Below are 25,834 nucleotides of genomic sequence, written 5' to 3' on the forward strand. Positions count from 1 at the left end.
CCCCCCCCCCCACCCCACAAAAAAAAATATAAGTAATAACCACGCTAAGTATTGTACATAAATTATATAAACTTAAAATAATTATGTAAGTAGTGAAGCAATACAAACGCAAACGGGCGTTTTAAGTTTAGAAACATTTTGAGTCACCCCTCCCTTGCCTCACAGTGGTTTGGTCCACCACGCACGTCACACTCGCGTGTGTGTAGATTCTGTAGAAGTCCGGCGGCGCCGGCGGGAGAGAACAATTCTACAGACAGATTAGTTCCAGTAAGTCGGCTGTCAAGGCTATTTTATTCAAAAACATCGGATGAAGTGATTATTTCCCCCCCGTGAGTCCACTACTTTAGCGATTGTAATGTTACCTAGCTTATTTACATAGCATGTTGGATATTATAAGTCACCCACACCAACAACAATTAACACTGTAAAAAGAATATGTCAACTGTAATAAGGCTAATAGATTTTCTGTTATGTGTTCGGTTATGCTCAGTGTGAAAACTAAAAGGGACTTTGGTATTCATCTTATTTTGGTGACTTGGTTGTAAACAACCTAAAAAAATAAAATAATATATAATATATAACAATATATATATGTATATATGTATATATAAGATTTTGAAGAATATTTTGGCCAATTTAGTCAGTTTTTTTTCATTGAACCAAAGAGAAACAATGAGCATAATGGCAGACTCCATGCTATACTAATAATAGTAGGTTTTCTTCTGTGTAACATTACATATATTCCTTATAAGTAAAATTTTAAGTTATTTGTGTCCCCTTCAAAAATTGCTCTTAATAAATTTTATGTTTATTGTCCCCCCCTACTGTCAGATGAAATTTACGCCCCTACGATTGTAATGTTACCTAGCTTATTTACATAGCATGTTGGATATTATAAGTCACCCACACCAACAACAATTAACACTGTAAAAAGAATATGTCAACTGTAATAAGGCTAATAGATTTTCTGTTATGTGTTCGGTTATGCTCAGTGTGAAAACTAAAAGGGACTTTGGTATTCATCTTATTTTGGTGACTTGGTTGTAAACAACCTAAAAAAATAAAATAATATATAATATATAACAATATATATATGTATATATGTATATATAAGATTTTGAAGAATATTTTGGCCAATTTAGTCAGTTTTTTTTCATTGAACCAAAGAGAAACAATGAGCATAATGGCAGACTCCATGCTATACTAATAATAGTAGGTTTTCTTCTGTGTAACATTACATATATTCCTTATAAGTAAAATTTTAAGTTATTTGTGTCCCCTTCAAAAATTGCTCTTAATAAATTTTATGTTTATTGTCCCCCCCTACTGTCAGATGAAATTTACGCCCCTGTGTGTGTTGTACCTTAGACTACAAAAAACATTGCGCGTTCCGCTGTTTCTGCAGGCAGTGCTACACTTTTGTTTTCTGTTAACAGTATCTGTAGTGAACCGGCTGCTCACATAAACAGCCGTTTCTCACCCGTCCATTCGGAGATAAACTGAAAACGAAACCGTTGATTCAATCGCCCTCTCGCACATAGGGTCTCTCTCGCGCGTATAGTTTTATATATTTAGATATAAATAACAATGTAGCGCAACGTTACTTGCTGCTCAACGAGACAGCGAAAGCATTTCTCCGCCCCTCTACTCGGCTCCATTCTGAGGTACCGAAATACCGACAAGACACTTTTCGATACTCGGTAGTATCGAGGCAGTTCGATCGGTACCTAAAAAGTATCGAGTTCGGTACCCAGCCCTAATAGTAACCATGTTTTTTTGTTTTTTTTTATTGGTAGTAATGGTTAATTTCATGTGGAACTACGTTCTTAGACAGAAGCACATTTCTTCATCCTGACATGTTGAACAGGTAGGTCATGTTTTCAGCACCAGGTGAAAGATTCACGTTGATGCACCATTAACTCAGGTAAGATGCTCTGCCTCTGGTGTCTGTTCTCTGGTCTGTTGACATTAAAAGGCCCGGACGGTCCATTAAGTAGTTTAATGGCGGCAAATCGAATGAATAAACGAGCTGTGACAAATGAATCGAGGTGCAGAGGTTTCTGGATTAAAGACACAAGCAAATCAGTGTTATCACAACAGTGTAGACCAGCTCATCCAGAATTTAATTTATCAATTAAATTTACATTTGAACTTGAAGTGTGTAAATATTGTTATGGAACTTATTATAAATTTAATTATTTGTGGATTTTTTCATTAGTTTAGTTCTGTGAAATACAATTGCATGTTTACTTGAGGTATAAGAGAAAAAAAATGAAATGTCCATCAAAAATTGAACTTTGTGTGCTTTGTCTGAGATTTTGGTCGTAAGTACTTGACTCTGAGTCAATTTTCTTTGAGGTAAAATGCTTTCATCCAAAAGCCCCTGACTTTTTTTTTTTTTTTTTCGCTCTTCAAATCATCTTATCTCACTTTGCCAATTTGAAGCAACCAAAACAACTGACATGTTGTGCTTGCGTACAATGCCTTGAAATTACGTTCAACAAAAAATATTTAAGCGGAATGAAATGCACCACTATGATTCCAACGACAAGGGCAGAAAGAGCACAGCTTTTCTCTTTTTACACACTTCACCTTCTGAAAGGCAATTTGGAGATAAAGGTTGAAGCTAGAAGCCATGAAAGGCATCTAACACTAATCCTGCCTCACCTTGAGTCTGATCGAACTCTGAAAATCATCCGCAAATCTCTCGTTTCTTCCCTGAACCGTAAATACATCCACACAGTTTGCACAGCAGAGGGGAGCTTTCTTCTTCTCGCACTAGAAGTTCTCTGAAGCTAAAGATGGTGCAGACAGATCGTGGAAGTTTTTAAAGTTTTGATGGCCGATAAGGTTACTTTATTTTGTTTGTTCAGGTTTCTGTGAAGCGCAGAGATGAGGCAAATCCGTGCCGGGATTATCTCCCACTTTCTCACCTTGCACAGGTGTGGAGAGCTGATATGGCCCAAACCCACATGCTCCCAATGCACCATGGGTAGAAGTGGGACAGCTGTGAGAGGGAAGCCACAGGTTTGTACGGATTATCTGAAACCCTTCTCATACAATTGGGAGAGGAAAGAAAAATAACTGCTTGAGAATATCTTTCCTGTCTGAACTTTAGTTTGTTTTGGATGCACATAGTATATGGGAATATATTCTCCATACTTCCTTGCAAAATTAAACTATCTTTGCAGTGAAATTACTTGTACATATATATATATTAATATTCATTTTGTAAAAGTAAAATCTTTTGTAAATGTTTTTACTTTGAGATTCTTATGTTTATTTACATTTCAGTATATTACCATTTCTATTTAAGTGTAAAAACACATGTAACAGAATACAAACATGCTTTGAGGACTTCTTGCATTCTTTAGAGAAATAAAGGGCTCAGTCCTCAAAAATGATAAATGTTAATGTAAAAAGAGAGAAAACACTCCTGAATGTGAATTAAAGGAGTCATGGATAAAAGCACTTTAGCCGAAAGTGCCATTGTTCAAAGACCAATCTGGCACAACGAGCCTGCAAGCTCAGATAAACACAATTTCACTCTAGTCACTGCGATTACCACACCGCTAATCTTTTCATTTTGCCTGCCGGTATTGCGGGTAAACAAAAGGTCATAATTTTGTGGAATTAGAACTCAAATCCACTTGAAACTCTTTTGTTCTTAAGAACGCACAGAACAGTGAAAACGTGTTTTTAATCCCCTCGCCAAGTCTATTAAACTGTTTTGGATATTTAAAAACTTTCAAGCTTTCGAAAGTACAATTGCACATAATACTATTTATTGGAAATTAAGCACAACTTTCAGGATTATAAGAAAAACCTTTTGCAATGTCCATTACATTTGGTGTTTTGTGGGAAACATAAGACAAAAGATGGACCAAAGTAAACCACTAAGATTGTTTTAATTTCATACAGTACATCCTGTCCTTTTAATCTTTTCTTCTCATGTGAAAACTCATGCAGCGTTTAAGTCTGCTTGGGTGCAGCACTTCTGAACCAGTTCAAACCGGATCCATGTTGGACAACAAAGAGTATCCTGAATTGCACAACACAGTGGCATCATGAGAATTTTCCAGGACAAGTTCACATATCGACATAACTAGGTTGAGTTCTAGAGTTTACAATGATTCTAGATCTCCTGTTGAGCAAAGACAAAAAATCCCAATTAAAACAATAAAGGCCCGGTCCCAAATGTTGCTCTCAGTCTTCTGAGAAGTCCACACTTAGGTGATGCAATGCAGCATAGACTGTTGGGTAGAAGAAACCTGTTGTGACACCAGTTCACACCAGTGCTCTGCAAAAGTGTGCACTGCGGCTACAAAAAACCCCCCTTTATGATTAAAAAAAAATAACATATGGGACACCCTGCGGTCTTGCGTAATTCACTGACGCATGCAAACAAGAACACGTTTGGGGCAAGACCAAAATAATCAATATGAAATCCAAAGCAGATTTCTGGAATCTATAACATTGTAATTTAGTATTTACATAATTACAATCATTAAAAAACATCTGATAACCAAATCCCTGTACCACTTCTTTAAAAAAAGAAACAAATCTTCCCCATCTGCAATCTGATTAACGTGGCATTGCATTCTTAACATTAAATGAGAAATTAGGTGACAAAATCAATCTAAACAGAAAACTATATTTAATTTTACAATAAAGCAAACATAGTTGTAGACAAATAAAAACAACAACAACAACATAAAAATAGAAATACATTTACAAATAAAATAAAAATATGTGTTCAGCACAGATTTTACCTATATGCTGAGTGAAGCCTGTCGGGTCATTTTGTTATATTTATTTTTTGGAATGATCAATCAGATATTGGCCAATATATTTAATTATCCAAGTTATTAAACACCGGCTAATTATTTATACAGCCAATTGATGTTCTATCAATCAAAAGGGAAGTGGACAGTTGAAAAATATCTCTAGCTTGGTAATTACTAGCATCAATTGCAGTTTGACATTTCATAAAGCACCTTAAGTTAGTTAAATGTGGAAAAGATGCTATAGAGCAGTGGTTCCCAAACTGGGGTACGTGAGGTGACAAAAGGGGGTACGTGCTGAGTAGTTAATTTAATTCTACTTTAAAATAATACTAAAACCGAGCATGTATTTCTAACGGCCAAAATGCCGTATTCAGTACATTTAATCAAATTACCTCATCATTTGCAGTCAAAAAATGACTATCCACAGAAGCAGCATGCATATATGATAGATTGCGTGCAGAATCTGCTGCCTCAAATCGCGCTAAATTACTGTCGTTCTCGACAATGCACCTTTGTAAAAGTGGGGATTGAGTACTTACTCGCATAGTGGATTAACTCTGATTTAAGACTCAAACTTTCTCCGATACAAAAACATACTTTGTGTGAGTTGTGTGAAGAGAGGGGGTACGCAGAATGTTAATCCCTTCAGGGGTACTCCACGCTAAAACGTTTGGGAACCACTGCTATAGAGAATAAAATTATTCATTTTTGTATTCTGAGTTATATACTGTTTATCAGGGTCTTCTGATAACTATAGGTATCAGAAGATGTTCTTATTTATCCAATATCGGTACATACATATTGAAATGCGCAATGTTCACAATGTTGGGGATTTTTGTTCAACCAAGCTGCTGGGTTATAGCAACCATAATATTGATCAGTGTGTCCCTTGTGCTTAAAGAAAACTTTCTGTTTGGAACCTCCTTTGAGGTTTGTAAGACAGAAAAACATACATAGTCTCATATTATATGGTTTCATGCTTTGAAGCAGCTAACTTATTTCAATGCTGCAGAGTAAGTACACAAATAAAACAAAATATATAAAAAAAAAACAGATAATCATATAAATGTATAAGTTTAGCCTGTTAACTGTCACACGCTTGCACTTTTAACTTGGTGCACTTTATTTTTTTGCCTTTTTTTCCTTATCACATTTTTTGCCTTTTTTCCCTATCACATATTTTAGTAATCATAAATTAGGTATCATTCTAAAGCTTAAAGGTAGGGTAGGCAATTATAGAGAGGCTAACAACAGCAGACTAGCTTTGAAAGCATGAGATTCCACCCTCCCTTCAAACCGTCCCCAAAGCCACGCCTCCTCCAAAACACATGAACGCACACAGCAGAGTCTGCAAAGCGTCTCAAGAGAAGGTGTTACCTCATGTTTCAAAGCACATAACATTACAATAATAATGTCTGTAAACAACTTACGGAGCCATTACTTAGCTATCTTATGTTAGACAGTGTTGACAAAGAAACGCATAAATCCGAGTCTGAGGACGTGAACAGCTCCGGGCAGAACATCACGGATTGCCATCTCGTAATTACAGTTATGACATGGTGTGAATGCAGCATAAGCTTGTTGTTTTGGTTCAGGAGGAACTGTAAAAGCCAGCTACTGTTTGTGGTGCTCAGTGACTGTCTACAACTCTGTTGACAGGTAGGTAGGACATTGTATTATTGCATTCAGAGCGAATGCAATGATTTGACAAACATTTTTTGGACCTGACACTTCCACAGAACATATATGTACATTTTAATATTTAGACCACTTCTATTATTGTTTGCTATCAGAATGTGAAGAGTATGACAAAAAGTTTATATATATTTTTATATGTTTATAAAAATGGCCTACCCTACCTTTAAGCATTCAAAATTCATCATGAATTTGAAATTGGATACTACATTACAATAGAAATGGTACTTAAAAACCTAAACCTTTTGTGATATTAACTTCAAATTTGGAACACAACTTGACTTTGTGGCTTTGATTTTCTAGCAATTTTGCAGTTCAAAAAATTGATTTGTAAAACATTATTTTGTATAAAATAAAAAAAATGTTTAGTTCAGTACATTATAATAAACTTAAACTTCTATAACTTTTTTACACTTTCATTTTTTAAGCTGCTTTCACTTCTGCAATAATCTGCTGAGTGTCTTTTTAAAAAGAGACCAACCTTAGGTCTGTATTCAAAAGCATTCATGAATTACAACCATTTATGTTCAGATCTATGCTCAAAAAGGCAGTTAACAGGTTAAAATCATTACTACATTACGGATTTAAAATCAAGCCAGCATTAAAGTCAATAGGTGTTGTCCACCTTTTACCTAGTTTCCAGTTGGGTTCTTTTTAAGCCAGCCATTATGAACATAACCATGTTTTTATAGATAAAAGATACTGAGTGACTTGCAATAATAACAGAAGCAAAAAAGTGACAACTGCGGAGGTTAGATTAAAACATTGCATTCCATGTAAATGTACAAAAGATCTTTTGCAGACAATCCCTTTCTCTCGATTTCTCCTAAGGGGTGAGGGAAAACTGGTCTTGTTCAATGGGCTTTTCAACCCACGCTCCCAGTCCCCCTTTGCTGAAAGCTTTGAAGAGAGTTTGTTTAGCTGCGTGATACTCCACTGCCGCTTGTTTTGCCTCATGGTAGGAGCCCGGACAAGATCCTCGGATCCGCAGAGTCTCACTGAGCTGAGAGAGGTAAATGGATATTGGCATTTTAATAGACCAAGTTACCATATTAATTAAAAATTAATCCTTGGTTGTTTTGAGGTATCCTGTATCATCCACCTTTAAAGAAATGCTTTACCTTTGCATGTAGACAGACCCAGCGACTGTAGAGAGCATGTTTGCAGAGGTGAGACTGTCTTCCAAGGTCATCTTTCCCCGTGGTGGCATTAATGATCTCCAACCCCTGATCTCCGACCGTCCAGTTGACGCTGAAGTTGGGAGCTTTCCCAGGTTGCCTTGCTTCTGTGTTACTAATACCTGCAGAGGAGAATAGAAACAAATGTGGTTGGACAAAGAGTAGAAAAAACTTGATACAATTAATCAATGAGTCATTCATTTGAGATGATTTACCACTAAGAAGGGGCTTGTTAAGAATGAACGGCTGGGGCAGATCGTCCATATCGGCAACACGCTGATACATGGCTCTGGAAAGATGGTCGGCGTGGTACAGACTTCCCAGAATTAAACTGGAGAAATAGATGGGTTCTGTAAAGTAACTCAAAAGAGACCCCTGCACTCCAATCACGTTCCATCTACAAAAGCAGAGAGGGAAAAAAAGAGATGTTATTGAAAATTACAGGTGTGCGCCTGGTGAACCTTGTTCATTGATGGTAGAAAGAAGTCGTTGGCTGCAAGCGGTACAAAATGAGTCGCCCCCTGTGGACATACAGCATGAAACCTGTTGCAGAACAAGCCACAAAAGGAATGAAACAACATCCTGATGTCAAGAAAAAGCACTTGCACACAGACATATTTACAGCAACCATTGAAGTGATCGGAAAAATAACACCTGGGTTCTATAATCTCAATCACTGTGATTTCTTTAAGGCCTTCAGAATTATTTTTTTCTTCCCCATAGGTGACGCATGAGATTCGAGCTCTCGAAAAGCCTTGGCTCACAGCTGCATGATAACGACCGCGTTTAACTGGAGTGGGATTCTTGGTATCCAACATGAGGCATGCGGATGTGTTTGCGGCAGCAGGCTTCCCTCAGCGGGACGGCTGTATTTTGGAGGCCATAATCAGAGTCCTAATCAGGGGCCAAATGCCCCTGCTCCAGGGAGCCCCCCGCTCTGGAGAGAGCTGAAGTGATTGGGGTTTCAGAGCCAAGAAGACAGCCAATCAGCTGCTTTCTGAGTGCCACTGGATGCAGGCGACAGAATGCTAATGAGATGGACTCATTAAAGGTGGTAGGTGGAAAAAAGTGAGACTGTCACAGGAAGAGTTCGACGTTGAGTGGATCAAGGATAGGTGTTGACACAGAAGTGGGCCACCTGATGTCAGCAGCCTTTTTTTTTTTAATACATTGAATACAAATCATCAACTGAAGCTTCAGCCATGTTTTACATAGAAAAAGTCATCTAAACTGTGCATACTTCAAAAAAATAAGATGGGAAATCAAAAAGAAACAGTTTTATTATAAAACATGAAAAGGACAAATTCAAATAGATTTGCAAAAAAATAAATAAACCCCCACTGAAGTTCATAATTATTGCAAAGACGAACTTTTAAATTCGAATTTATAATATTTGTAATGCACACACACACTTTTTATTTATTTATTTATTTTAGATATTTCAATTAGTCAATGCACATTATTTCACACACACACACAAAAAAAAATTTAATTGACTTTATATTTCAATATACATTTATTTTTCAATCCCACCCCTCCAAACACTTGTTCAATAAATTCCTGATGCATAAAAACAAGTCCCACTTTCTTGAAATACACTATATTGCCAAAAGTTTTGGGACTTCTACATTTACTTTCACATAAACTTTAAAGGTGCCATCGAACGTTTTTTTACAAGATGTAATATAAGTCTAAGGTGTACCCTGAATGTGTCTGAAGTTTCAGCTCAAAATAACCCATAGATTTTTTTAAATTAATTTTTTTAACTGCCTATTTTGGGGCATCATTAAATATGAGCCGATTTATGCTGCTGCCCCTTTAATTCTCATGCTCCGCCCACGAAGCTCGCGCTTAACTTAAACAGTGCATAAACAAAGTTTACACAGCTAATATAACCCTCAAAATGGATCTTTACAAAGTGTTCGTCATGCATGCGGCATGTATGCGTCGGATTATGTGAGTATTGTATACTGTAATATTGTTTACATTTGATTCTGAATGAATTTGAGGCTGTGCTCCGTGGCTAACGGCTAATGCTACACTGTTGGAAAGATTTATAAAGAATGAAGTTGTGTTTATGAATTATACAGACTGCAAGTGTTTAATAATGAAAATAACGACAGCTCTTGTCTCCGTGAATACAGTAATAAACGATGGTAACTTTAACCCCATTTAACAGTACATTAGCAACATGCTAACGAAACATTTAGAAAGACCGTTTACAAATATCACTAAAAATATCATGATATCATGAATCATGTCAGTTATTATTGCTCCATCTGCCATTTTTCGCTATTGATCTTGCTTGCTTACCTAGTCTGATGATTCGGCTGTGCACATCCAGACGTTAATACTGGCTTGTCTAATGCCTTTCATAATGTTGGGAACATGGGCTGGCATATGCAAATATTTTTTATGTTTTGCTGTCGTTTCTAGTTGATTTTAGTGCTGTATAGTTGCTTTACTGCTTGTTTACTGAGGTCACGTGGCAAATCGCGTTTGGTTTCGTTTGCTCTGAGTCAGTAAGGCGTGGTCTGCTGAACTAACGTTGTAATAAGCTGGTATAAGTGCACAGTGTACCGCGGCAGCGGACGCGGCAGCCCTCATGTGAAGCCCTCCTCGTGTGAAGACCGAAGAGTGTAAAGACCAGCGACTCTACCTGTGCGACTCCACCGAGCAACGACACCGACAAGACACTTGAGTATTGCTCTTTTCTTTCTTTCCTCTTTATACCGTGTGTTCTTGTCTGTCTTTTGACTTGTTTTAGATATGTGCTTACAAATTCCCACTATTACTAACCCTCGTAAATCGCATGCTACACGCTGTAACCAGCGCAACCATAACAACCTGCGTTCTTTACCCATGTCACCTAGTACATTGTTTTCTATTTCGATTGGGCTCTGGAATTGTCAGTCTGCTGTCAACAAAGCAGAGTTCATCACAGCTATTGCTACTTATTCAGATCTCCATCTCATGGCTCTGACTGAGACATGGATCAAACCAGAGGACACTGCCACACCAGCAGCCCTCTCCTCTAATTTCACTTTCTCTCACACCTCACGCCAGATTGGGAGGGGTGGTGGTACTGGTTTGCTTATGTCCAATGAATGGAAGTTCAATCCTTTACCATCTCTCTCTGAAAATGGCTCATTTGAATCACATGCAATTACCATCACCTACCCTACCAAAATTCATGTTGTAGTTGTCTATCGTCCCCCAGGTCAGCTAGGTAACTTCTTGGAGGAGTTGGATGTGTTACTCTCATCCTTCCCTGAGGATGGCACTCCTCTGCTAGTACTTGGTGACTTCAACATCCACCTAGACAAACCTCAGGCTGCTGACTTCCACACGCTGCTTGCCTCATTTGATCTCAAGCGAGTGGCTACCTCAGCTACCCACAAATCAGGTAACCAATTGGACCTCATCTACACACGCTGTGGCTCCACCGACAATACACTGGTTACTCCACTACACACCTCAGACCACTTTCTCATTACTTTCACACTCAACCTGACCCCCAACTCATCACACACCCCACCACACGTCACTTTTCGCCGAAACCTACGCTCCCTCTCACCATCTCATCTATCCTCTTCGGTCTCATCCACACTTCCTCCCGCTAACCAATTCTCATCAATGGACACTAACACTGCTACTGACACTCTCTGCACCACTCTATCATCCTGCTTAGATGATTTCTGCCCCCTCTTAACCAGACCAGCCCGCGCCACCCCCTCTGCCCCCTGGCTCTCTGATGTTCTCCGTGAGCATCGGTCTAGACTCAGGGCTGCAGAGAGGAAGTGGCGCAAATCTAAAAATCCTACTGACCTTAGCTTATATCAGTCACTCCTTTCTTCTTTCTCTACTAATGTCACCAATGCTAAAACCTCCTACTATCACACTAAAATTAACAACTCAAATGACTCCCGAACACTTTTCAAAACCTTCTCTTCTCTTCTTTGCCCTCCTCCCCTCCCTCCCACATCAGTTCTTACAGCTGATGACTTTGCCACTTTCTTCACACATAAAATAACAACCATCAGCGGCCAATTCTCCACACCACACACTGACAAGAACATCTTAATTGAAAACACACAAATTCTCCCCTCCTTCTCCATGCTTTCTGAGGCAGATGTTTCCAAACTCATTCTTTCCAATCACCCTACTACCTGTCCGCTAGACCCTATCCCCACTCCTCTTCTTCAGGCCATCTCCTCCTCAATTCTACCTGCACTCACTCACATTATCAATTCCTCCCTTCACACTGGAACATTTCCCACAGCTTTTAAGCAGGCTAGGATTACCCCACTGCTTAAGAAACCCACTCTGAATCCAGCTCTTTTAGAAAACTACAGACCAGTATCCCTTCTTCCTTTCATTGCTAAGACACTTGAGAGAGTTGTATTCAACCAACTGTCTACTTATCTCTCACAGAACAACCTCCTTGACAACCACCAGTCTGGTTTCAAGAGTGGCCACTCTACTGAGACTGCCCTGCTCTCAGTCACTGAAGCCCTGAGACTGGCACGAGCATCTTCAAAATCATCAGTACTCATCTTGCTGGACCTGTCTGCTGCCTTTGACACAGTGAACCACCAGATCCTCCTGTCTACACTCATGTCGAAGGGCATCACGGGAACCGCGCTCCATTGGTTCGAGTCTTACCTCTCAGGTAGGTCCTTCAGGGTATCTTGGAGAGGTGAAGTGTCCAAGTCACATCATCTTGCTACTGGGGTACCTCAGGGCTCTGTGCTTGGTCCACTTCTCTTCTCCATCTACACGTCATCACTAGGATCGGTCATTCAGGATCATGGTTTCTCCCATCACTGTTATGCTGATGACACACAACTCTACCTCTCATTCCAACCAGATGATCCGACGGTTGCTGGTCGCATCACAGCCTGCCTGACAGCCATTTCTGCCTGGATGAAGGACCACCACCTCCAACTCAACCTTGCAAAAACGGAACTGCTTGTGATCGGTGCAAACCCAACACTTCATCACAACCTTTCAGTTCAACTTGGGTCTTCAACCATCACTCCTTCCAGGACAGCCAGAAACCTTGGAGTGGTGATGGATGCTGGTCTAACCTTCACAGATCATGTTGCAGCAACGACCCGGTCCTGCAGATTTGCCTTGTACAACATCAGGAAGATTAGACCCTTCCTATCTGAACATTCCACACAAATTCTTGTCCAAGCTCTTGTTCTATCCAGACTGGACTACTGTAATGCTCTCTTGGCTGGCCTTCCAGCATGCACTATCAAGCCTCTACAACTGATCCAAAATGCTGCAGCAAGACTGGTCTTCAACGAACCGAAGAGAGCGCACGTCACTCCTCTCTTCATCAGTCTGCACTGGCTGCCAGTAGCTGCTCGCATCCAATTCAAGGCTCTGATGTTTGCTTACAGAACGACAGCTGGCTCTGCACCGCTATACCTTAACTCACTACTTCAGACTTACGCGCCCTCCAGAAACCTGCGTTCTGCAAGTGAACGGCGCCTTGTGGTGCCATCACATAGGGGCACAAAATCACTCTCACGGACCTTCTCCGGGACTGTTCCTGGCTGGTGGAATGACCTACCACGCTCTATCCGAGCAGCCGAGTCTCTAGCCATTTTCAAAAAAATGCTAAAGACGTATCTTTTTCGTCAGCACTTGACCCAGTAGTAGTAGCACTTACCTTGACTAATATTCTTCTCCTATCTGTGTATTTATTTATTTAAAAGAAAAAAAAAAAAAAAAGAAAAAAAAAAAAAATTCGCTATGAGCACTTTACTGACATAACTGTGACTTCACTCAGCACTTACACACTGTTGTTCTCATGTTGATTTAATTGATTCTACTACTCTCATTTGTAAGTCGCTTTGGATAAAAGCGTCTGCTAAATGACTAAATGTAAATGTAAATGTAAATGTAAATATTGGGGGCGTACACCCCGACTGTTACGTAACAGTCGATGTTATGTTGAGATTCGCCTGTTCTTCGGAGGTCTTTTAAACAAATGAGATTTATATAAGGAGGAGGAAACAATGGAGTTTGAAACTCACTGTATGTCATTTCCATGTACTGAACACTTGTTATTTAACTATGCCAAGATAAATTCAATTTTTAATTCAAGGGCACCTTTAATGACATCCCATTTTTAATCTGTAAGGTTAAATATGGAGTTGGTCCACCCTTTGCAGTTATAACAGCTTCAACTCTTCTGGGAAGGCTTTCCACAAGGTTTAGGAGTGTGTTCATGGGAATTTTTGACCATTCTTATAGAAGTGCATTTGTGAGGTCAGGCACTGATGTTGGACGAGAAGGCCTGGCTCACAGTCTCCGCTCTAATTCATCCCAAAGGTGTTCTATCGGGTTGAGGTCAGGACTCTGTGCAGGCCAGTCAAGTTCCTCCACACCAAACTCGCTCATCCATGTCTTTATGCACCTTGTCATGTTGGAACAGGAAGGGGCCATCCCCAAACTGTTCCCACAAATTTGGGAGCATGAAATTGTCCAAAATGTCTTGGTATGCTGAAGCATTAAGAGTTCCTTTCACTGGAACACACCATAATCCCCCCTCCTCCAAACTTTACACTTGGCACAATGTAGTCAGGCAAGTACTGTTCTCCTGGCAACCGCCAAACCCAGACTCGTCCATCGGATTGCCAGACACAAAAGAGTGATTCATCACTCCAGAGAACATGTCTCCACTGCTCTAGAGTGGCGTGCTTTACACCACTGCATCCGACACTTTGCATTGCACTTGGTGATGTAAGGCTTGGATGCAGCTGCTCGGCCATGGAAACCCATTCCATGAAGCTCTCTATGCACTATTCTTGAGCTAAACTGAAGACCACATGAAGTTTGGAGTTCTGTACCTACTGACTCTGCAGAAAGTTGGCGATTTCTGCATACTGTGCGCCTCAGCATGCGCTGACCCCGCTCTGTGATTTTACGTGGCCTACCACTTCGTGGCTGAGTTGCTGTTGTTCCCAATTGCTTCCACTTTGTTATGATACCACAAACAGTTGACCGTGGAATTTAGTAGTGAAACGAGAGCGACCCATTCTTGTAGAAGCAGTCTGCATGCCTAGGTGCCTGATTTTATTCACCCGTGGCCATGGAAGTGATTAAAACACCTGAATTCAATGATTTGGAGAGGTGTCCCAATACTTTTGGCAATATAGTGCATGTCTCCTTGTGGAATTAAAATGGGTTGCAAATGTTGGTTTCATGTCAACTTTTCCACTTGTTTTTTAATGGTATAATGCAGTTTATCTGTGCACATCAATATATTTTTTTTTTATTCATGTGCCCTCATAATCTTTAATCAAAATAACTTCCTCTCCGTCTTGCAGCAACATCTCTTCTCTGATGACTTTTTTAGTAAGGGTGGAACAACCTCTCACTCACATTAGATCGACCATTAGCAAACCACAACCATCCAATAAATTCCCCATACACAAAATTAAGTCCCACCTTAAATTTTTTTCTAGTTCAAGAAGCCATCTCTTTTGGATATACATCAAAACTCACTTCTGTATACTGACTTAAAGTGAATTAAAGAGGCAATTGAGAACACAAATAATGTATGAAAACAATGTTAATGTGATTCTACTTCACATCTGTACTGATGGCAATATACCTTGCAATCTTGTCACTACATGACATGGTTAGCAGCCGCTCTCCTTGCAAGACTCCGTCCCAGGTCTGAATGGTGTTACTCGTACGAACGGGTATCGTACCTTCTCCAGACTCAATTTTGGTTCGCAGTTGTCCGCGTGCCTTGCGGTTTGGATGCCGGTCACCCTGGTCTACAAAGAAAGAGAACAGAGTTTAGTTTACTACTTTTTAAAAGCCTGTCCTTATTTTATCATGTCATTCAACAACAAAATGTGTAAATCTATTCATCCGTCATAAAAAAAAAATTGCATACCCTCGGCACCAGCCTCATGAGGGGAGAAAATCCGGGCGTCTCCACAGGGCGACGTACTGATATACAGATGGAACTGAATATCATCTTTTAGCCGGTAGCCATGTTCACTGCACCATCTGAATATGGATTTCTCATGTTCTTCAGTGCTGTCGCTACAGAGAAAACACTTGTGTGATCTATGATGTCAACAGAGACCATTAAGAGGGCTTTGAAATGTCTGTAATTGAAAATAGGTCCTTGGCCTGACACCCATCTCATCAAATCTGTCATTTATTATTTCACAGTCAATAAAAGGTCATGTCTAACTGATTACAGACACACACCATGTCCATATCAATTCATGCTTATCCAAAAATAAATTTTCCATATCTACAGGCTAATGTAAATGATTTGTAAATTCTTAATAATGACAAAATAAAGGACTATTAGACAGTATTGCTAGCACCCAGATATGATATTATTTAAATTTTTTAATAATTATGTATAATATATATATTTATTACATATAATTTTAACCACACTAACATTAAACTGGCATATATATATATATATATATATATATATATATAGAGAGAGAGAGAGAGAGAGAGAGAGAGAGAGAGAGAGAGAGAGAGATATCTCATTAATTTTGTATGAATAAAAAGATATAAGAGAGTATCTGTGTGTGTGTGTGTGTGTGTGTGTGTGTGTGTGTGTGTGTGTGTGTGTGTGTGTGTGTCTGTCACCTGAGGAAGTATTCCAGCTGACTGTACAGGTATCTGAGGAGGGAACGGCGTGCGATGATCTCAGCATGGCAGTCGTTAAGAGCTAGTCCTCGATCACTCATGTACTCTCCGTTTATACACTTGGTTCCCGTGGTGACACAAATCACCTGAGCATCCTTCACATTCGTACCTGATAAAATTGTCAACCTGATTTAGCCAAAGAGAACATGTTCCTAGATCATCATTCCAATCAGAAGTATACATTGTGCTTACCGGTTGTCATGACAACACCTGCAAGGACTTTCCGCCGTGCATGTGGAGACGTGAAGTTGTCCGTCAGCTCGCTGAACTTTTCCACAACTAAACGAGACACAGCATCTGCGAGGACCTGTGGAACCCACAACCATAACCTGTATACTAGCAGCACTACCATGTAACCTTACAAATCAGCAACAACGAAACTGCTAAAAGACTACAACGTATTTAAATAAATTCCAAGGAAATGAAATTGTAACTTTTAAACAGACCACGTTCCATTTGAAAATGGCTAACAATCCGTCTTTAATGCTTGGTCTCAAAACGAGTTGCTTGACTGACATAGACCTTTTACTGAATGATCTCTTAAGAGGTGAGAGTGTTTTCTTGTTTGAGAAGTGCTCCTGTATCTGATTTTAATTAAGATCCTGTTTATTCTCTTTGGTTGTTATCAAGGGGGAATGGGAGGGATTATGAACAGGATTAGCTAATGTGTAAATAATGCTGTGTACACTGGCACACCGATTAAAGGTTTAATGCTTGACTTCATTTGAAATCCAACTGAAACGTTCGTGTGTAGATTCTGATTTAATTAAAATTGTTAAATGAAGACTGGCAGAAGCTTTATAAAGGACAAATGATGGTTAAGCAAAGCTGCCGAAGCATAGAATTTAATCGCATTAAAATTGCTTTTTCAATATCAAGCTTGATAAAATGCAAGACAGTGGTCCAATGTATGTTGGTTTGAACTGAATTCATTTATGGGGTAGTCAGTTAGGTGCATCGTAGTCTAAACTTAGCCCATCATATGAGGTCATTTTGACATGCATACCATGGTAACCATTAACACCCAGTGTTAGCTTTAAAAGAAAGATAGTCAAAGAACCCATTCCTAGTCTGTAAGAGACAACCCTTAAAAGGATAAGTTAACTTTCAAATGAAAATTGCCCCAAGCTTTACTCACCCTCAAGCCATCCTAGGTGTATATGACTTTCTTCTTTCTGATGAACACAGAGTTATATTAATAAATATCCTGACGCGTCCAAGCTTTATAATGGCAGTGAACATGAGTATGAGCACGAGTATGAGTATAAACATGAGCATGAGTATGTGTATGAGGGGTCATGAGTATGAGCTGAAGAAAGTGTCTCCATCCATCATAAACTAGTACTCCACATGGCTCCGGAGGGTTAATAAAGGACTTCTGAAGCAATGCAATGTGTTTGTGTAAAAAAATATTTAACAAGTTATGAAGTAAAATATCTAGCTTCCGCCAGACCGCATTCCATATTCAACTAACGAAGAAAGTGTAAAACTCTTGCAGTACAAAAAGCTTATGCTACGTCAATCCTTCCTTATTCAACTTACGGAAAAAGCTTAGCTGACACGATGTCATTTTACATCTTCGTAACTTGAATACAGAAGGCGGTCTGGCGGAAGCTCGATATTTGACTTATGGATTTTTTTTGCACAAACGCATTGCTTTGTTTCAGAACGCCTTTATTAAAGGGTTAGTTCACCCAAAAATGAAAATTCTGTCATTTATTACTCACCCTCATGCCATTCCACATCCGTAAGACCTTCGTTAATCTTCGGAACACAAATTAAGATATTTTAGTTAAAATCCGATAGTTCCGTGAGGCCTCCATAGGAAACAATGTAATTTCCTCTCTCAAGATCCATAAAGGTACTAAAAACATTTTAATCGGTTCATGTGAGTACAGTGGTTCAATATTAATATTATAAAGCGACGAGAATATTTTTGGAGCGCCAAACATAACAAAATAATGACTTCTTTAGTGATGGCCTATTTCAAAACACTGCTTCAGGAAGCATCGGAGCACAGTGAATCTGTGTATCAAATCAGCTGTTCGGAGCGCCAAAGTCACGTGATTTCAGCCGTTGGCAGTTTGACGCGATCTGAATCATGATTCGATACGCTGATTCATAATGCTCCGATGCTTCATGAAGCAGTGTTTTGAAATTGGCCATCACTAAATAAGTCGTTATTTTGATATTTTTGGCACTCCAAAAATATTCTCGTCACTTTATAATATTAATATTGATTAAAATATGTTTTTACTACCTTTATGGATCTTGAGAGAGTGTCATTGCTCCCTATGGAGGCTTTACGGAGACATCGGATTTCAACTAAGATATCTTAATTTGTGTTCCGAAGATTAACGAAGACCTTACGGGTGTGGAACGGCATGAGGGTGAGTAATGAATGACAGAATTTTAATTTTTGGGTGAACTAACCCTTTAACCCCCCTGGAGCCATGTGGAATATGTTTATGATGGATGGATGTGGATGGAGACACTTTCTTCAGCTCATACTCAGGACCCCTGTTCACTGCCATTATAAAGCTTGGATGCGTCAGGATATTTATTAAAATATCTCTGATCATCCGATCCGTTCATCAGAAAGAAGAAAGTACTATACACCTGGGATGGCTTGAGGGTGAGTACAGCTTGGGGTAATTTTGATTTAAAAGTGAACTAAACCTTTAATAAATGATGAGGTACGGCTTTCTTACCTGAGGCAGGTGTAGCTGAAGACCCTCTCTGGGGATTGGCTGTCGAGATGGAGTCTGATCCAGTTGCATGTTAAAGAGACCTGACAATGCTGCTTGGGCTGCCCTTGATTTTGCCAATTTTTTATTCCGTCCGGAACCTTGGAACATCTGCATATCCACAGTAACTGCCATTATGAAGTTCTTGGCATGGCTTTCACCACTCTCAGCCACGAACTCGTACTTCAATCCTGGCCGAAGCTCGTTTAGGATCATCACAGCATTTTTGCCACTGCCTGTAGGGGGCATTATGAGTGCAGGGGGTAGTGGGAGAGGAGGATGTGACCTGATGTTGTTTTTCAGAGTCACAGCGAGAGGGTATTCATTTAGAGAGCATAGAGACCCGTTGCTGCCAAGACTCAGGTAGAAGGGTTCATCAGGCGGTGCGGGTGTTTCAAATCCGTTAAATAGCATGTCAGGGAAATCAGCTTGATCTGAGGTGAAGTCTGCGTTAACTGTCAGTGTGCGACCCATTGCGAGATGAGCTTCGGATGCATTGGGAAACTGAACGAAAGAGCGCAGCGCTCTTTCAGCCGCATTCAGTTTGGCTTTCTTCTTTGTTGGGCCTGAGCCTTCAAAGAACTGTCCATTAACCTCGACGGTCATAACGAATACAGGTGCATGTACCGGCCCAGTCTGTGACAGAAGTTTATACTGTAGTCCCGGTTTGATTTCATTGAGTTGCATGAGAGCATTTTTTGGCAAGACCGGCCCTTGCAGTTTTCTGCGCTTCTTAGGCCGGAATTTGGAGTGCCCGTGGCCTTTGTTGCCCTCTTCCAAAGGGCGTTTCCTGCTCAATCCTCGAGTGTTTCCATTTGCTACGTGAGGGCCCTCCCCCAGCGCTTCCTTGGAGGAGAGGTTGTCCAGGTTGCGGTTTTCTTTAACGTCCACACTACACGAACCTGTGATGTCCAGAGAGAGTAACTTACAATGCCTTCGGTGCAGGACCTTGTAAATGTAAAATTTAGAGATTCTTTCATCTCTCTTTGTAACTGGATGGAAATGATACAATCTTAAAAGTCAGTCTAAAACATGTAACATTAAGACAATATTAAGACAGTTTTAAAAATATATATGCTTTTAGAAGCATTTTTAACTAAAGATGGAGAGCTAATTACCTTGTTAAAATGACAATAAATACATTTTTAGACCATACTTAAAGCACATAAAAACTCTTTATCTCCAATTTACACAAATCTGTCCTGAGAAAGCAGATTTTTTCCCCCCAAATATTTTTCTTTAACATATTGTGTCACTGTTCACTCTTCTTGAAGAATAACTGCAACCTAACAAAACAAGGAACATCATACCAACCAGTTGCCAAAGCGGATGGAAATTAGTGTAAATTCTCATTTATAACATCCTGCAGCAAAAGCTCGACAAGTTACTCCATTTGGTGCTCAGAAAAAATAAAGAGAGAAAGAGAGAGAAAAGAGACAAACAAGAAACTACTAACATACACAATGCTACCGGAAGGTCACTATTAGATGACAGTTTAGTCCAAATTGGAGCTCATTTGGGACAAAGTGTCGTTAGAGTCTTCCCAGAAATTTCTGATTGGGAAGATCCACCTGTTTGGAGGTGATGTGCATCCATGGTGATGTCAGCCTCAGATGCACTGGGAAACTGTAAAGAGTGCAAGCGATTTCCGCTTATATCTTGGCTTCCTTCTGCAGTGAGCCTGTACCTCTCATCAAGTTGCATCACAGGATGTTTTGGCCAGACCATCTCTGGGAAAGTGGAGTGGACATGACTTTGGTTGCCTCTCTCCTTCAGAGAGTGTTTCCTGGTCTCTTTGGTGAAGGATGTACACAGGGTGTACAGAGTGTCCAGAGTGAGTAACTTTGGTGCAAGAGCTTCAAAAGATTAATCTTCCTGTAACTTGATTGAAATGTTATCTTCTAAAAGTCAATAGTAAACAACACTAACAATTATGCAGGTAAATGTAAAGAGGTCCTTGATTATGATTTCACTTTTTAACTTTAGTTAGTGTGTAATGTCGCTGTTTAAGCATAAACAACATCTGCAATGTTACGATGCTCAAAGTTCAATGCAAAGGGAGATATTTTCTTTTACAGAAATCGCTTTTTAACCTGTTAGCGTTCCACTGTACCGCCTGCGCTACACGTACCTTTCAAAAGAGACCAAAACCATGCATATACTCCAAATGGTTCAAGAACAGAATGCCAATTAATTTGGGTATGCATTTTTTAGGTGTTGGACTACAACAAACGGACTACAACAAGCTTCTTCCTGGGTTGGTGACATCACTAACCCTACAATTACCATAAACCCTTCCCCTGGGAACATGCAACAAAAGGGGGTGAGGCCATGTTGGGCTGCTTTAGAGAAGAGGTAGAGTTGTTGTATTAGAGTGTTGTTACCATGCTATCATTATACACCGGACTGCTTCACAAACGAGGGTCAATTCAATGCTGGATTTGCACAAAAGATTAACATGACGACACATGCTAGTCGATGAGTTGAATCAACTCCACAGCAACTACATAAATTTATCCACCAACCATTCAAAAATGTCTAGATGCATACTAAAAGTAACTTCTTCCTGAGTCTCTCCATCAGTGTCGACTCCGGTTTGAACAATGTAAGGCTGAACACCGTTACTGACAATCGTCATTTTGGCTGTGTGAGATTCTCCAGCTTTGTTGTTGTTGAGCAACTGAAGCATGAGCTATTACAGCTCCGCCCTTTTCTGGAAGGGGGGCCGGGATCAGCTGCAGATTTGTGGAAAAGGGGGTCCCCTTAAACAATATCACATTTAATTGGTCATATGAAAAATCAAGTTTTTGCACATTCTGAACTTCTGCAACTATTATAATACATGACTGCCCAAGATTACATGTCAACGATATAAATTAAGTATTCAAAAACTTGACCTGCATGGTGAAGAACTGCAAGCTACAAATAAATAATAAATAAATAAATAATCACAACCACCAGCAGATCAGAAAAGTCTAAATAGTTTGAGGTGGAGTGTAGCCACAGAATGCCATGGAGAAGTGAGCCTCGGGTTCACTGGGAATCTATAAAGCCTGCAAGGCATTTTTGGACGCATTTCACTTGGGTTTTTTCTTCATGCTGCCTGTTCCTACAAACAGCAGTCCTTCTACAACTTCTACAGACATGAAATAGGTGAATCCACAGGCCCCATCTAAGACAACAGTTTGCACTTCAGTCCTCATCTCATCTTGTTCAGTTGCACGATGGCAAGACTGGCTCTTGTTTACCTGTTCTTCTTGAGTATCATTGTGGGACAGTCGTGGCCTTGGTTGTTTCTAGCCTAATCCCCATGGATACCCAAATGCATCTGTCAGGAATCTGTCCAGGCTGTGGTTTTCATCCATGCTAAATAAACCTGTTTGTAGGCTTGACAATGAACAAAGACATTTGCTTTCCTGTTCCAAAAGCCATTTGGAATTCCTAAAGGCACAAGAGGCACTGATAAGTGATCAGCCAGAGGTTTACATCGGGGGTCTGCTAATAGTCACATCTTTAGTTTGGTGGGGGAAGCTGTACTCTGCTGATTGTTCAGTTTGAATGTCTCACATTTGTGTTTCAGTCACACGGTCCAGGAATGGATAAAAGAAGACTAACTGTTGATCTGTCTCTTCTTTTCTCTGGGCTTTTCTTTCTCTTCTTTGTCTCTTATTCTTGGGGCTTTGCACTTCCTCTCTACCTGAGTTCTGCCATCCATCTCTCTATACACTCTCTCTCTCACTTTACATACATACTGGGTACAAATGATTTTAGCATCTCACACACCAATTTTGTAACTATTTCAAGTGTAACCATAACCAGATACCATCAGTAAATCCTTTCAATTACAAATGACATGCTAACTAGTTTTGATACGGTATTAACTTTGAAGTGCTGCTACCTATTGCAATACAATACAGTCACACTATAGCCCCACATATTTTGCTATTCTAATTATTGCTTATTTCTGTATAAGTAGCAGTGGGTGGTAATAGACAAGAAATGCACAGTTTTACACCATTTGGCAATCCTGCAGCCTGAACCACTGTAGTGAAACCACCCTTACAATGTACATTAACTTTGCCGTTTGATTCAGGGGCTTAAAATGTTAAATCAGTGTCAGAAAGAAACAGAGAGATCCACTGGAAGGGTTGGAAGTTGAGGGGTGTAGGAATCAATGGTTAATCTTGAGGTCAATCCCATCTCCTTACCTTGAAGACCCTATTCATAAACCTTTAGTACGCGAAAAGTTAATAAACAAGGACAAAACAAACAGCTCATGGAGACCGTGGATGAATCTTCAAACAAACATATTTCTGTCCAGAATTTGTGAAACATTCTGTGAAGAAAAGGCCTTCATCATGGACATAAACAAAATAGTTAAAACTTGACCAACAATCTAAAATAATGCTTGAAAACTTTGCGTTGGAGTGTGAGAGTTTATAATCCTCAGCAGACTGAATCATCACACTCCAATTTCAGAGTTGTCAACAACCTTCACCTTTTCCACTGCACTGCCTGCCTGTCTACAAACGGTCCTCCTGGGCATGGTGTTAATTTCCTGACCATGCCCCCTACAGAGTATCAGAGAGCCAGTGCACAGTACCCTCAAAGACAACAATCAAGTGGAAAATACGCAACAGAATCTCACGGATAGAGTTGAAAACCAGCAGAAGAGTGCAGAATTTAAGGGCTGTCATTATTCGTATAAATCTGCTATTCTGTTTAAGTGGGTCACAAGACTGTTCTGAGTGGGTTGTGGAGTGTACAGTCAAAGAAACAACATCAAAAACAACAAAAAAAACATAATTCTAAATGTTTTCTGATGCGAGACTTTTATTTTGAAAGCTGTGTGCGAACGCTTTTCAGACGCAATTTAAGTAGAGTGCCTGAGAAAAAAACTTTTTCCTGATTCAATATCTGCGCTCAGGCTATATGTCAGTGTCATTATTCCAATGTAATTTTCGCAACTTGCTACAAAATAAAAAGTCTCTCGTTATAATCGTAATGTAAACTCTTCGATTGCACACGCAGATGCAGCGGCACGTGCTGTATTTTACTTCACTATATATAAAGAGCAAAATAAATTATGAGCATGAAACGTAGTTACATTGTGAATTAGTAAGTCATGAAATAAAAGTAAAGCACCAATAAATTGCGTAACTGGCATGTCGAGTGTTAGCTTGGAAGGTTTTGCATGCAGGTTTGATGTTCATTCTATTCATCAGGATCAGTGTCCATGTTTTAATAAATGTTCATGTTAGTATGTAACCGTGGCACTATTTTCACTTTGTGTCATTTTGTATGGTGGCTCATACCAATTTACCAACTTTAAAACAAAAACTAGTAGACTGCTATTTAATAGCCTTACCTTATACTGTTTATTTATCAGTATTAGTCATATTCTTACAATGTATGTGTATGTTAAGTAAAGTGGGACAGTACTTGTGTGTGTCAACCATTTTTGTGAAATATATTTGCTTGGTTTTTTAAACATTCCAATTTTTGGCATGCACAAACAAATGCAGATTGTGCTTGCCAAAAATAGTCACTCTATGCAAATCTTTCAATAACATTGTTGAAACTCAAAAGTATTTCGTTATCCAAATATGAATTTCCAGAGGGATGGAGGTATAAGGAAAAATGACAAAACACTCACTCATGTGTTTCTCATCATCCACATCCAGACTGCAGAACTTCTGCTGGCCCCGGGGCCGCCCACTGGCTCCTATTGCAGAGAAACGAATGGAAGGACATTTAAAATTCATCTCTGATCATGATTTCTGCTTACTGAAGTCATCTGTTCCCACTTACACCCTCCGCCTGCTCCCTTAATGAGGCTAATTAACCAGCTTTAATGACGGGAGACAACTAATGTGCAGGTGCAATTATTGGCCAATTAAATGCTAACATTCCCCTAATGAATCAGGGAAAGAGACAGGCTGAGCACGCTTTGAGAAAAGTCACTTTTAGCACTCGAACTGAGGCAAGAAACAAGTTCAGAAGAAAGAGACGTCAGTTGGGGAGGAACAGTTCTCTGTTTATTGGATTTAAATACTAGCATGATTAAAAAACCTGAGGTCATACCGGTTAGTAGCAACATCAAAACGGAAAAATTAATAGCAAAAGATATTTTACAATCACTTTTCTCTCAAATGAAGAGAACATTCATTCACAAGCTTGGCCACACCTCTGTAGCAACATTTATTAAAAATCTTTTGAAACAAATATTGACAGAAAGAAAATAACTGAATCCAAAGGCAGGGAGATATGGAAGCGTCTGTACGGATGGGCTTGAATGAGGATACGGCCGTCAGTATGAGTCTTGAAGGGGTTGAGTGAAGTGGATACAGTTGATAAGAGACTCCGTGATAAACACGGCTGAGAAGCTCGATAAATCACGAAAGCTATTAAAGCGAGTGACGTGTACAGGCACTTCAACAGAAGCTTTTTAAAGGCGATATACTGACACTCGAGACATAAACACCATTTTATTTCCTGTCATCTCAAGTTTCCAATCTTTCTGAAATGTCCCATTTGATGCTGGACTGAGCTGAGAAAATATGTTTTAGGTGAACAAACATGAAATCAAAAGACCTTCCTCTTAGAAACCATTATGCATGCAAGAACTGGAAAATAAGGTGTCGGGTGTTGGATAAAATCACATATTCTGAATGCGAAATCGGTCCACATTTCAGATAAGTGCACCTGCTCGTTGATG

At 39.6% G+C, this 25,834-nt stretch overlaps 1 protein-coding gene across 3 annotated transcripts in view; it reads right to left on the reverse strand.

Moving 5' to 3' along the window:
- Nucleotides 1–3,818: 3,818 nt before the first annotated feature.
- adarb1a (adenosine deaminase RNA specific B1a) overlaps nucleotides 3,819–25,834 on the reverse strand; it is a 45,476-nt gene continuing 23,460 nt past the window's right edge. For 2 of the 3 annotated variants that reach the window (XM_067395967.1, XM_067395968.1), the window contains exons 3-11: nucleotides 24,773–24,841; nucleotides 19,081–20,018; nucleotides 16,562–16,676; nucleotides 16,310–16,478; nucleotides 15,585–15,736; nucleotides 15,294–15,462; nucleotides 7,876–8,057; nucleotides 7,604–7,782; nucleotides 3,819–7,485 (exon numbers count right to left, since the gene is read on the reverse strand). In XM_067395967.1, the coding sequence (XP_067252068.1) occupies nucleotides 7,309–7,485; nucleotides 7,604–7,782; nucleotides 7,876–8,057; nucleotides 15,294–15,462; nucleotides 15,585–15,736; nucleotides 16,310–16,478; nucleotides 16,562–16,676; nucleotides 19,081–20,018; nucleotides 24,773–24,841 (2,150 nt within the window). In that variant the 3' untranslated portion in view covers nucleotides 3,819–7,308. The remainder of the gene's footprint in view (nucleotides 7,486–7,603; nucleotides 7,783–7,875; nucleotides 8,058–15,293; nucleotides 15,463–15,584; nucleotides 15,737–16,309; nucleotides 16,479–16,561; nucleotides 16,677–19,080; nucleotides 20,019–24,772; nucleotides 24,842–25,834) is intronic. The other variant, XM_067395969.1, reaches the window with a different exon arrangement.

The sequence above is a fragment of the Chanodichthys erythropterus genome, chromosome 10 (genome assembly GCF_024489055.1).
Source record: "Chanodichthys erythropterus isolate Z2021 chromosome 10, ASM2448905v1, whole genome shotgun sequence".
In the NCBI taxonomy this organism is placed as follows: domain Eukaryota; kingdom Metazoa; phylum Chordata; class Actinopteri; order Cypriniformes; family Xenocyprididae; genus Chanodichthys; species Chanodichthys erythropterus.